The 12,580-nt window shown below is 43.5% G+C and overlaps 1 protein-coding gene across 1 annotated transcript in view; it reads right to left on the bottom strand.

Annotated features, from left to right (window-relative positions):
- Positions 1 to 12,580, bottom strand: part of LOC147439740 (uncharacterized) — a 296,739-nt gene that overhangs the window by 27,447 nt on the left and 256,712 nt on the right. Inside the window, exons 17-20 of the mRNA XM_086485533.1 lie at positions 4,669 to 4,980; positions 3,069 to 3,389; positions 1,914 to 1,992; positions 122 to 343 (exon numbers count right to left, since the gene is read on the bottom strand). Coding sequence (XP_086341659.1) covers positions 122 to 343; positions 1,914 to 1,992; positions 3,069 to 3,389; positions 4,669 to 4,980 — 934 coding nt within the window. The remainder of the gene's footprint in view (positions 1 to 121; positions 344 to 1,913; positions 1,993 to 3,068; positions 3,390 to 4,668; positions 4,981 to 12,580) is intronic.

Here is a 12,580-nt window from a genome sequence, read left to right as displayed (position 1 = left end):
ACAGTAAACAAAGTGATGAGACAGTATCTTATCTTAGTTTACTTTATAGAGCTCAAATTTCATTGGGTAAAGTAGCCTTTAGCTTCTTTGCACGTAGTTTGTAAATATGGGAATGCGTTACCCTTGATATGTAAATGCTCGAAGTGCCTTGTTAACAGAATTTGCAATTCCTGAGAAACTCAAGGTGTAGTTGGTTCCATCAAATTTGGGTTTTCCTCCTTTCACTCCTTCCCAATTAAAAGGCATCTCAGATGAAGGAAATAAATATCCATGTTGCACTTTCAAGTCCACTGACACCATAGCTGATGGATCAGCGAAGCTGATTTGGATTGCTTGCAAGGAACTGGAAACAAAAAACTTGTTCAATCAATTGGTTCTTCAGTTCAAAGTTCTGAGAAATTCAAAAGATCAAAAGCATTACAAAAAGTACCCTTGTTATTGATTAAGTTGTCAAGAAAGACTAAAGCTTCTTTCAAGCCCATTTCACACTATTAAAGGAAGTAAGATCAGTAGCATTATCCTGACTAGTCTGAAAAAAAGACCACTCTCTTGACTGGACATTCCTAAGATGTCACCAAACCCTTGGCTATGGATCAAAACATTACAGAAAGTACCCTTGTTATTGATTAAGTTGTCAAGAAAGACTGAAGCTTCTTTCAAGCCCACTTTACGCTATTAAAGGATGCAAGATCAGTAGTATTGTCCTGACTACTCTGAAAAAAAGACCACTCTCTGGACTGGACGTTCCTCTATACTCAAAATCTTCTAAGATGTGTATTGTTAACTCATAGACAACCTTTGTGAGTGATGGTGCTCTTATAAGCTCCACCTTGATATCTTTTAAGTGGTGTAGGAAAAAGGACGGACAGACCAGTATACTAACAGTCCTTTTGAGGCGGAATTCAACCTATAGGACAAATCGGTACATCTGAAGATTACAGTCCATTCCAGCCACCTTGCAATGAAGGCATAAAAAGGAAATTAAATAGCAACTAGCTTCTAGGAGGGCCAAAATGACCCAAAATATCCGTTCTATACAATGATGGTGATTTAAAAAGAAAGCGTCAATAAATAATACACTTTAAGATTAACCATAGGAGGGGGTGTTACAATATAGCCAGCAACCACTTCCGTGATACTTGCTGAGAGCCTTTCTACTCCACCAGAAATGCTACCAAAAACTAATGGCCTAGATTCCAATTGCCACGGAGATCAAGATCATGCTCTCCTTTGATGTAATCAAAGATCCTCCCTGCTCACTTTGACCCTCAACAACTACCCCATGTATCTAGAGTCCTGGTCCTTGGTCTGGAGCTGAGCGTGTTTCCACCTTGTCACCCATGTGTATTGATATTGATATTTGGAATGGTATACTGAGGTTCATGTTTAGTTTCTAGTCTGCACGTGTCTTCCTTACTTCTTGTTTCTGCGCTGAGTACCTGCTGTTTTCACAATTTCTGATGTTCAATTTTTTGTGTGTCTATGCTACTATTGAGACTTCCAGCACAGTACACTGAGGCAGCCCACTGCACTTGGGAGAACACAGTATGGACATTTTGGCTACATACACTCTTATTGTTGGCACGCCTGAAAGGACCCTATCCAGAAGTCTCATCAAGGATGTCCTAGATCTGATGGTCTTTTGGCCTTTGTTGGCATATTGTTCTCATTGGTCTGTTCAATGAGGCTGTGCACTCTCTCATCTGGAGTTTATCCCATTCTTCACAAAGATTGGATATGTCTATTGAGTATCCATAGCTTGCTCTTGCCTTTGCTTTCTGCCCACAAAAAAAGGATTGACGAAATAGTTCCACTCTTCATCGACGTGTCAAAATGGAGTCCTTGAAATATACTCTCATGCAAGTCTTGAATCGCAAGATTTGTGAATTGCATTCGAAAACAAAGCTCCATACCTTCCAATCATGTAAGGAACTCCTTCAAACGCCAGAAGTATGTATGGATAGCTTGTAAACTTCGGCACCTCATACATATCTACATTGTACAAAAGGAATCATTCCCCAAAGTAACTAGCGCAAAAAGATTTATGTCAAAATAAAGTGTTTATAGCAATGAGTTAAAATTTTAGAATGGCCAGAAATGCTCAACAGTTACATTACACTGACTCGCAATCAATAACGACTTGCTTGACTTAGAAAAGATAAACTACTCAAAGAAAATTATATTTTTATTTCTGAATTTGGTACAAAAACACTATGGGATTGTTCAAGGTTAATCAAGGTATGCAAACAGCATGTCTTAAAAGGATGAAAATTACATTGCAAAAGTGGCAGTGTGAAATTGCATTAATAACATCCTATATGAAATATTACAACACTCCTCCTTGAAAGGATCAAGAAGTAAATCAAAATCTTGAAACTAGAATTTGTTTGACTCCCTATCTATATTTTTGTTAACGTTCTTTATTAAATCCCCAAGACTGAAACTGCTTAGTGGTTGTGAAGGAGGCATAGATCCCTACTGTCCAAGTCCTAGTAAGTGAGCCCTTCACCGTCATCAAGGTGATTCTCCTCCCTATGGCGAGCAAGAGGTGGGTGAGGTAGCAAGTTGAATGCTCAGGGCTTTCATGGAGAGACTATTGGCTTGTTGAATTCTATGACCCCGATCATGTGAGTGCGAGAGCAGATATCAGAACAAGCCTCGAAATGTTCTGGCCTTCTTGATGCCCATGGATAGGGTGTGAAAGCAATAAAGACGTTGAAACACAGCACCACTTTGTCGCCTTGAAAATCCTAGAAACCACTCAGTGAAAAGCTCACAAAGATCATGTGAACATGTATAGCATATGCCACACCTCAAATACTGCACCCAAGTTATAACGTAAGGAAAAAATGCAGTGTTCAAATCGCCCATTAACCCAAATTTGAAAGAGGGTGGATCCAAATCATTACACTTAACCAAGATGGCTTGGTGGTGCTGCATGTGCTAATTGCACAAGATTTAGTTAGTTTTCATCAAATATCATAGTACATTCTTTCTGAGCATACGTATGAAAATGTGTTGCAAAACATTGTATCACATGAGGCATACATCAAAGTATTTTTGAGTACCTGAAACCACTGTAACAGAAAATGGACTACCATAGATATCTTTTCCTTGATATTGTATAGCTAAATTATAGTGCCCTGTTTCGAGAAGAATGTAAGTTCCTTCATAGCGGCCAATAGAGACCCATTTGAATTGAAATGTTGTGTCAATACTCTCTCCAGAAACCTTCATATAGAATTCTGAGGTTTTGTTTCGAATATCATCATCCTTTACTATATTCTGGAATCTATCCCGTGCCTCGAGCATTATAATTTGTGGTGTGCCAGCCATGGCTCTAAACAACCCCTCTCCATATGCAACACATGCTGAAACATCAATTGGACCTGGTTCAAAATCCCATTAAAAAAGATAAATTATCTCTTCACCAAATTGTTTTAGAAGATAATGGGAAAGTAGAAAATTAATAAGCTTGCATTCGAGGTAAGAGAAAAAGAGAAGCAGAAGAGGTCATGAGAATGACATCACAGAATCAATCTTGAATAATTCAGGAATATGTCTTATGACCTTGAGTAAATCCAAGGGTAATATCATTGCCAAGGACTGGGGGTGAATACAACCATTCCGAGCATTTTACAGTTCCATTTTAGGAAGCAATAGATAGACTAGCGACAATCTCAAGCACATTATCATTAAGGAATGGGTGTGAATGTAACCACTTATTTCATTTGAGGAAGCAAATTACAGAATAGAAACAACCTCGAGTTAGTCCACTGTAAAGGTATGGCGTGATCATGGAGTGCATATCCGCATCTTACCAACGATGCCAGCAGAGGATACCATAAACTAAGAAAGTGGATGGGTTGTAGCTGAGCTAGTGTCATTTGCACTAGACAGGAAGATATGGTTGGTCTTCACTACTGGACCAGGTCGTCTGTGGTCTAGTGGACCGGAGTTGCTTGGCAGGATACAGAGGAGTGGTAGTCAGTGGACACCATGGCCAGCCTACCACTTACCACCACAGTCTAGAGATGTGTAGCTGTCTACTAGAGATATTTCCTAGCAGTTATGGATGTTATGTATCCGTTGTATATGCGGTCAGTCTGGTATGAGTTGGGGATAAAAGTCTTAGGTCTAGAGTCTAGTCCTACACACAACACACTCTCCATGCACTGTTTGAGCCCCAACACCCCCATTGTACCTTGTGTGCACTTGGCCTGGAGCTGTGTGTGCTGAGAGCCAGCTTGTAGCTAATGATACATTGAGAGTAGTTGAGCCTCCACTGGGCTTGGAGTCTACCTTGCTGTGTCTACTTTGAGTACAGTTCTTTGCTGTATACATTCCAGTTTTTCATAGGTATTTCAGTTGTCTCTCTATGTGCCATTAAGTGAGGTTTCTGTGTATACGGCACTGAGGAGCTCCCACAATAGAGAGCATGACTTTGTTTCCTGCCTGAAGGTTCTCTCATTTTTGGCACCCCCGGTGAGGCCTCAACGGCAGTCTCACTTTTTGGGCAAAAGACAGAACTGTAAAGGAACATCTTATTTCAGAATGATAACATGGAACAATTCTTTCCAAAATTTCTAGGCACACTTCTGCTTCAAGCTCTGAATTCAACAGGATAAAAAATTTGGCTGCAATGAAATGCGAAGGTAAATATATCACCTGGAACTACATTAAATGCATAAGGGTTGTCCTTGATGGGAGTGCCAAAAAGACTTATCAACAATTTGTAGGTGCCTGATACATAAAGCTCAAATGCAGCCAGAAATGTCCCATTGTCTTGATTAGCAAGGGAATAGGTAAAGGAATTTTCTGACACTCGTGGCTTCAAATCAAGAGCAAAATTGAGTTTCACATGCGACACAAAATAGTCGCCATTTACATCACGAACTTCAATCAGTGCATACATTCTTTCCCCAACTGAAGCAGTAGCTGGAATCACTTTTGCGTCACATCTTTCAGGTCGAACACCCCCTGTAAAAATGTAAAGAACGAAGCTCACCCAAAATGAACAACTATAAAGAACAATTTACAGGAGACAAGTTAATATGAAAAGTGATCGTTTTTTGGAAAACAAAGGCAACAAAACATTAGTGCCCTCTAAGGCTCCTTCCTCCACACATGACATAACACTAGCCAAACGCACATGGTGAAACATAAGGGAGAACGAGTAACCACCTCTCATTCATTAACCTAATTAGCTCACACTTGAGCCTAGGAGCCTCAAGCTAGGGTGTGGGGCAAGCACTGCCAAGGGTCTATAGTCCGAGTGTGATACGCACAAAAGATAGCTCACAGATAAGCCCAAAAAGCCTATTCGAAGGACTCACATTATTGCTTTTACTCAGGCCATGGGTTGGCCAAACATCATTTAGGCATTGTGATCACTTCCGGTAAGGGATTGGATGGAAACACAGAGACAACTACAATTTGCAAAACTCTGAAGGGCACCACGTGCCAACTGAAAGAAATAAACTGAACAAAAGTTTAGTACTTCAAACAATTGAACACAAAGAGAAAGAATGGGGACGCAAGAAAATTAAGCTACTAAAAAGGGAAAAATCCTCCAGCTCCAAGGAAATCCAGCATCCGTCGGTGTCGGATCTCCTCGATTTTCTCCATGGTCAAAAACATGACTGGGTATCGTGCGTGGTGCACAATCCTCCTCTGTAATCTCCGTCTATACTGGAATGCCCTCCTTTACAATCGTGGATGTACGGATCTCCTAAGGTCCATCACACGGTCAATCATTGTGCCTCTAGTGGAGGTGGGATCTAAACTTTGCTGCAGAATTTGTCTGTCTAGTTGTCTAGTGGTAGTGGCTGGCCTGAAATAGTCCGTAACCTTGTAGCAGGGCTGCAGTGTCACGGACACGGGACAGATAGTTACTTACAGTTGGGCTGGAGTCCACATTGGACGGACTTTTGTCTAGGTAGTGACACGCGGCAGGGATACGGGTGGTGGTCTAGTGGACACCGTGGCTAGATCACCACCACCACGTTGGTGATAGACTTAGTTGGACTAGATATTTTGTGAGCCATTGGTGCCTCTTTATGGTTGTATATATCCATAGTTGTTTGGAGTCATCATCATCATCTAATTTGTATGGTCGAGCGTCTTGAGTTTAGGCACAACATTTATGCACCATCCCTGCACATTTGAGCCTCGACACCCATTGTACCTGTGAGTTCTAGGCTTGGAGCTGAGTGCTGCCATGGCAGAGTCTACTGATTCATTTGAGTTAGTTGAGTCCCATGCTATTCAAGTTCTATTGTTGAGTCGCTGTGTTTGCTCTACTGTTCATCATTTTTAGCGTTTTCATTCTATTGGAGTGAGGTTTCACACACATTGCAGTGAGGACCACCCACTGTAGAGAGCACGACATAGTATCTCCGCTACATGTGCTCTCACTTTTGGCACACCTAGTGGAACCTCAATTGAAGTCTCACTGCGTCGAAAGTCGAGTCGAGGAGCTACGTGGTTTAAGATTTCCTGTACTAATCTGTTGCGTTCGACTGGTCTGGGCCTGCTTCAACTTGGTCTTGTCCAATTTTCTCTCGACCTGCTTGTCTAGACGTGCTTGTCTAGTCTTTCGTCCTGGTCCAATAGTCTCTCGGCCTGGTCTAGTCTCCTATCGTCCAGGTCTAGCCAAGTGGTCTAGTCACTCGCCCTAGTCTAGTGGAGTCTGAACTAGTGTCAGTAAGTTGAAGGTCCTCCTGCCCAAAGCTTGGGTTGGCTTCTAGTTATTGCATGACCCATACAAGGCAGTCAAAAGAGTGACAAAGCCCACTACTAAGTCCTCTAAAGTACTACCACAAAAAGCGTCAACCCTTCGTGCCAAGTAGAAGTCCACCAGCCCCATTACCACTACCTTCCCACGCGACTACCTCCATTCCCTCAACCAATTCTACACCTCCCCGATCACCCTCCCCAGTAAAGTTCTCGCCCACTATGTTATAGCAAGCTCTTGAGCAACAGGCTCTTGCACAGATGGCCATGGAGGAGCTCACAAGCGTTCTGGCTAAGGTGAACATCAAGTTTCCAACTTTCAAGGACGTGGAAATTGCTAACTTGAGTTGTTGGTTTCTTTCCGATGATTTTTGTTTCAATTTGGGACCCTCTTTTTGAAGTTGAAAATGGCCAACATTGTATGGCCAGTGTGAAACGGCCGACAGCCGAGAGTTTCACCCGCAGTCGGGAAGGGCAGGTCACCACAAGTTGGTCGGGCCAATTGGCATTGGAATCCGAGCAGTAAAAGGGTGTCTAGGCTCAGTTCAAAGTCATTTAAGCCCCTCGCTACACTTATAAGTCAATGGGTACTAGGGAATTAACTCAAAAGAGGCAAACTGGACACATGGTGGCTCCAGATGCATCTGCCAGAAGCATCAGCAAGAGGGGGTTCCCATTTCAAGAGAGGGGGACTGATTTGACTTGAGAGGAGTGCTACAGTGTGTGTGAGTAGTGGGTGCAGGTGCTCACAGCTTTAATGGAAAGCTTGCCTTCTCTCTTGCTCTATGTAGCGCGATGATTTGTTCTCGCGCATCTCTCTCTCCCCTTTGCACTTATGGTAATGCCCCTCTAGTTGGGCTTCTCAAATGACCATGTACAGTTATGGGGTTTTATGAGTGTTTGCCAAGGCAAGAGCCTTCTGTACAGGAACCGGATTAGCTAATTGCTAATCCTCTTCAGGGATGCACACTTCTATCGCGAAGGAATGCAAAAACGGAGAGATTTTTCGCGTGAAAACTCGTCTGATTTGAAAGGAAACCGTCCCATTGTGTGTGGGAGGCTCTGAGACACGCGTAGACGTGTTCGGTCCGCCCAAAATGATGCGAAACAAAAAATTACAGCCTGCTGTGTTTTCCTGCAGGTTTAGGGTTTTGCACCTAAATGGCAAGATTTCGCCAAGGGAGCCTCGAAAGGGCCTTGGGTGCTTGTACAAGAGGACAATTTAGAGAGATTTCCTGTGAGGAATCTTGTCTATTTCAAGGGGCAAGTGACCCTACAGGTGCCAGAGCTCGAGGGCTACCCTGAAAAGTGATCGACACGCGTATTGAAAAAGCTTGCTGTAATTTTTTGCAGGTTTTTGGTTTTGGCTAGTTTTGATGCCTACATGTCCCAGGAGCTTCGAGGAAGCAAGGAAATCACCGAACAACGCAAATTGGAAGCCAAAAACAAAGATTTCAGCGTGCTGTAATTTCTCGCTAGGTTTTGCAAAGTGCTCTAAAGTGCGTGGAAAGTCAATGTTTACTTGGAATTTTGTCCGTGGAGACTTCTATTGTGGTTATGCTGCCTAAATCGGGTTAGAGTAGAGGAATTTCAGCCCGATAAAAGTGGGACAGCTTGTAGAAGTTTATAGGTTTTTCTTAAGTATAATAAGAATAAAGAAATACCGAAAGGGGTGTCAGTCTTTGGGGCCAATAGGGTGTCGTTGTCTGCCTGGTAGCGCTCTAATTGCCAAGCTGTGGTTTGTCTTGAAGTGTTGAATTCCACTCACAGGCTTATTCGTGAAGTTCCTTTGTGTCATAAAGTTAAAGTAAAGTTATCGGGTAAAAGCCAAAGTCTACCGCCCTACAGACCGGTTTCATGGTTCCGTTGTCAGGACATAATCACTTTTTCCTCAAGATGTGAGCCTTGTTTGGTTTTTGAGCGAACACACAAAGCACAAGAACTTGGAATTACACTATGGCTGACAGTACAGATGACACCAGGAAAGAGGGTTCCTCTTCACTATACATACAAGAAATTCCGCATGTTCCTACATAACCTTTTCAGCTTTCGCCCTGCCAAAAAGTGGTCAAATTAGAGCCGATTTTTTGCTGCATTTTTAGGGTTTGCAAGTATGAACCAAGATGAGATAGGGAGAGGTCTCACGGTGGTAGAATGACCACTAGATCTCTTGCGGGAGTGATGTGGGTCTGCCAAGTGGCACGCTGCTTGGCGATTCTCTGAGTCTATTGCTTGGATTCTTTGACACATTGGTCAATCATCTTGAAATTTGATCTTACTTGGTCATGGGTAGTACGCTACAGTGCTGTGGAATTATGCTCGTTTGCAGAGGCAAGAGCCTCTTGCATAAGTAAAAGTTAAGGGACACGTTGCAAGATGCTATTTAGTGAAGTGCAAGAACTATCCACCTATGGATGCAAAGTGGATGGAAGAGTATGAACTGTCAAAGTCATCAAATGAATTGCAGCTTTACCTTGAGGCCTTTGGGTTACAACCTATGTATGCCCCAACCCAACGTCTGCAAAGGAGGGGTAATGATAGAACTAGCACATCAAATGTACTCATGGATTCAGTGCAATAGCAGTGTACATTGTTTGACAAAAGTATGAAGGTCTCATTGAGTCATTTGTATACATGTTTTGACAGTCTTTCTTGCAGATACATGTGATAAAAGATTGCTTACCACACTAAATCATCTACGGTATCTATATATGGCACGCAATCGAGGACCTTTGCGATTTTAAGAGGGCGGTATGTCACGAGGACATGGCAATTGCGAACTTGAGTTGTTGGTTTCTTTTCGATGATTTTTGTTTAATTTTTGGGACCCTCTTTTTGAAGTTGCAAACGACCACACATTGTATGGCCAGTGTGAAACGGCCGACGGCCGAGAGTTTCACCCGTAGTCGGAAAGCGCAGGTCACCACGAGTTGATAAGGCCAATCGGCACTGGAATCCGAGCAATAAAAGGTGTCTAGGCCATAGAAACAGGGGACCCGGGGACATGGCCCTTTTTGGTAGGGACGGAACGGGGGGACGCGGGATGGGACAGGGCGACGCGACGCAGAGAGGTCCCTCACATGGGACACAGAGGGGGACGCGTTCCGGGACGTGGGTCCCCGGTGACACATGCAAGGGGGACGCGAGCAAGGGACCCCACACCTTTTTTCTAGGGTTTTTAGAGTCTTGAGCTATATGTCAATGTTGCCGACTAGACTCTACTAACCCACTCTTCACTTGTACATCATTAATTTCTTCCCTCTGAGTATGATGATTGATCATCACGTCAACATGTGTCACGCATGCTCGCCGCGTTCTTACCGCATGTCATATTTTGGTATTTATGAGTGCAAAACCCACTTTTTCTTTGCAATCTTGTGCTCTTAGTGTTGTCTAGTATAGAACAAGTTTTTTTTAACACGTGTCCCCTGGCCCCGTCCCCCGTCCCTTGCTCAGTTCAAAGTCATTTAGGCCCCTCGCTACACTTATAAGTCAGTGGGTACTAGGGAATTAACTCAAAAGAGGCAAACTGGACACAAGGCGGCTCCAGATGCATCTGCCTGAAGCATCAGCAAGAGGAGCACCCATTTCAAGAGAGGGCTGATTTGACTTGAGAGGGGTGCTACAGTGTGTGTGTGAGTAGTGAGTGCACGTGCTTACAGCTCTAATGGAAAGCTTGCCTTCTCCCTTGCTCTATGTAGCGCGACGATTTGTTCTCGCGCATCTCTCTCTCCCCTTTGCACATATGGTAATGTCCCTCTGGTTGGGCTTTTCGGATGACCATGTACAGTTCTGGGGTTTTATGTGCGTTTGCCAAGGCAAGAGCCTTCTGTATAGGAACCGGATTAGCTAATTGCTAATCCTCTTCAGGGATGCAGAGTTTTATCGCGAAGGAATGCGAAAGCGGAGAGTTTTCTCGCGTGAAAACTCGTCCGATTTGAAAGGAGACTGTCCCATTGTGAGCGGGAGCCTCTGAGACATGCGTAGACGCGTTCGCTCCTCCCAAAATGATGCGAAACAGAAAATTACAGCCTGCTGTGTTTTCCTGCAGGTTTAGGGTTTTGCACCTAAACGGCAAGATATCATCAGGGGAGCCTCGGGAAGGCCTTGGGTGCTTGTACATGATAGTTTAGAGATTTCCCGCTAGGAATCTCGTCTAATTCAAATGGCAACTGACCCTACAGGTGCGAGAGCTTGAGGGCTACCCAAAAAAATGATCGGCACGCGTATCAGAGCGGAAAACAGAGAATTACAGCTCAAAGTAATTTTTTGCAAGTTTTTGGTTTTGGTTAGTTTTGATGCCTACAGGCCCCAGGAGCTTCGAGGAAGCTAGGGAATCACCGAGGAGGTGTTTTGGCACAAATTAGAAGCCAAAAACAAAGATTTCAGCGTGCTGTAATTTCTCGCCAGGTTTTGCAAAGTGCTCTAACGTGCGTGGAAAGTAAATGTTTAGTTGGGATTTTGTCCGTGGAGACTTCTAATGTGGTTATGCTACCATAATCAGGTTAGAGTAGAGGAATTTCATCCCGATAAAAGTGGGACAGCTTATAGAAGTTTACAGGTTTTTCTCAAGTATAGTAAGAATAAAGAAATACCGAAAGGGGCACTAGTCTTTGGAGCCAACAGGGTGTCGTTGTCTGCCTTATAGCGCTCTAGCTGCCAAGTCGTGGTTTGTCTTGAAGTGTTGAATTCTAGTCACAGGCTTATTCGTGAAGTTCCTTTGTGTTGTAAAGTTAAAGTTATCGGGTGAAAGCCAAAGTCTACCGCCCTACGGGCCGGTTTCACTGCCCTTCAACTTCGTAGCTCCTACTTAGCGATCTCATGCCCTCTCACGGAGACGATTAGTACCCAATGTGCCGCAGTACCGAATGTGCCACCCTACGGCTCTACTCAGTAGGTTCCGCATCAGATTACTCCAGTTTTTTGGCTCTACAGTATTTACAGTCATAGCTATGCATGTCTATCATAACATCATCTTTACACGTTGATGTATGCTATTGTGGAATCTTCAGCTTTGTTGAATGTATGCTTCTGAGGATACAGTGAGCGGACAGAGTACTTGAGTGCACGCGTCTGAGGATACAGCGAGCAGACAAAGTACTTGGCACTCACAGAAACTCACTATGGATGGTAGAAGTAAGCAAGTTTGTAAAAAGACCTTGCGACAGAGGCCCTTGTCTGATAGATCTCAGAGTTCTGCTGAGGAAGATGTAGAACACACTAGCCATGGCCTCACGGATCTGTCTTCAAGTGATCACAGTAATGAAAGTTGTAAAGCATCTCCAGAGTCCTCGGAGTCAGACTCTGGCTCTCACTCAGATCCTTCTTGCAATCAAGACAAACATCCTAAAGACCAAAAGAAGTTCAGCAATCAGGTGCTCAACCATCAAATTAGCAGGCTTGCAACATCGAAAAGTCAAGACAAATTCACTTTGAATTTTCACCTGCAGCCGCCTCATCGATTCCTTCGAGAAGTTCTGTCAAGAGATCAACTACAAACGCTAGGTCCTACGGCGTTGGCGGATGAAAATCTACCTACTGATGTTCCTGTGGATATGATCCATGAAGTTCTGAAGCTTTGCCTCAAAGTACGGGGTCACACACTTACTGCTACATACATTGGTCATGCTTTGGGGATGACAAGCTTTCTCTCATTGAAACCGGCTACTAGAACTTACAACTTTCGAAAGATGCGACCATTCATGCATGCCAGAAGCTCCTTAGTGCTGATCACGCCAACTATGCAAGGAATTAAAAGCTGTGGGCCATTTTCAAGTATTACTTTCTAGTCAGAGATGCTGAAGAATGTAAGGGAAAATGTGATGTGCCTATGATGTCCTCTCAC

This window comes from Adiantum capillus-veneris, chromosome 16 (genome assembly GCF_014529385.1).
Source record: "Adiantum capillus-veneris isolate H3 chromosome 16, ASM1452938v2, whole genome shotgun sequence".
Taxonomy (NCBI): Eukaryota; Viridiplantae; Streptophyta; class Polypodiopsida; order Polypodiales; family Pteridaceae; genus Adiantum; species Adiantum capillus-veneris.
This window is presented reverse-complemented; position numbering and strand designations above follow the sequence as displayed.